Source organism: Aplysia californica, unplaced genomic scaffold, assembly GCF_000002075.1.
Source record: "Aplysia californica isolate F4 #8 unplaced genomic scaffold, AplCal3.0 scaffold00508, whole genome shotgun sequence".
Classification (NCBI taxonomy): Eukaryota; Metazoa; Mollusca; class Gastropoda; order Aplysiida; family Aplysiidae; genus Aplysia; species Aplysia californica.
In genome coordinates, this window is record NW_004797778.1 from 483,312 (window position 1) to 484,338 (window position 1,027).

The 1,027-nt window shown below is 42.0% G+C and overlaps 1 protein-coding gene across 1 annotated transcript in view; it reads left to right on the plus strand.

The window, feature by feature from the left end:
• LOC101855815 overlaps positions 1-630 on the plus strand; it is a gene marked incomplete in the record, with an annotated part of 28,851 nt that extends 28,221 nt beyond the window's left edge. Inside the window, 1 exon segment of the mRNA XM_013086815.2 lies at positions 5-630. Coding sequence (XP_012942269.1) covers positions 5-209 — 205 coding nt within the window.
• Between the last annotated feature and the right edge of the window lie 397 nt (positions 631-1,027).

Below are 1,027 nucleotides of genomic sequence, written 5' to 3' on the forward strand. Positions count from 1 at the left end.
ACAGAGAATGGCTCGAAAAGATGAACGAGGAACAGAGGAGGAGCGGTCTCTCACCAAATCAAGTGCGTGACACCAGAAGACGCCGGCTGGAAATGGAGCGCAAAGAGACAGCTAAAACAAAACCCTTGATGGAGCTCACGAGAAGACAACGACTGCTGTTGATGGACACTGTACCTCTAACCAGAGATCTTTTCGTAACTACTTACTGATGTCTTGAGGAATTTTATCGATGAGCCCGATGATAGTTAGAGTTAGATTTAGTAGGTGTTTTACGGCGCTCGCAACTGTATAAGGTCATATGAGCACTAGAAGATTAGAGGTGTTACAAGAGAGTAACAAAAACAAAAAAGAAGAAGGGGAGATAAGGATGATAGTATTGATAGATGTTTCAAAGGAAAGAAGAAGCAAACCACATCAGAGCTCCGCCAACCACCCACTAGAATTAGATAATAAATAGGTTAGTTCAAGGAACAAGACTAGATGCGACACAACGGAAACCAACGAGAACGGAGTCAATGTATTATGTATTGGTTTTTGTTTTAGTAGAGGTTTTACGGCGCTAGCAACTGCATACATGTATTGTTTACAATGATCTGTTCATTAACTCTGTAAGACAGGAAACATCGAAGAGAAGAAAAGTTTAGTTTTAGTAAGTGTTTTACGGTACTTACAACATAATAAGGTCATATAGGAGCCGAAGATTAGAGGTGTTACAAGAGAGTAACAAATACATAAAAAGGAGGGGAGATAAAGACGATAGATGTTTGATAAAAAAGAAGGAGCAGACCATACCAGAGCACCCGCCAACCACCCACGGTCTAGCTCTAATGTCCATCAGCACGTATACATTTGGGTAAAAGTCAAAACTGAGCCCTCCATTACCAGGAACCTTCTTGACCTTGATCTAGACCGTATACCCAGGGCCTCACTTTCTGTGGAGCCACATCATCTGGGTTGCCGTGACGTCATGCGAGAAAGACGATTGACTTGTACTTATTTCAAGACTGGCCCGGTGGGTTAAAAAAAA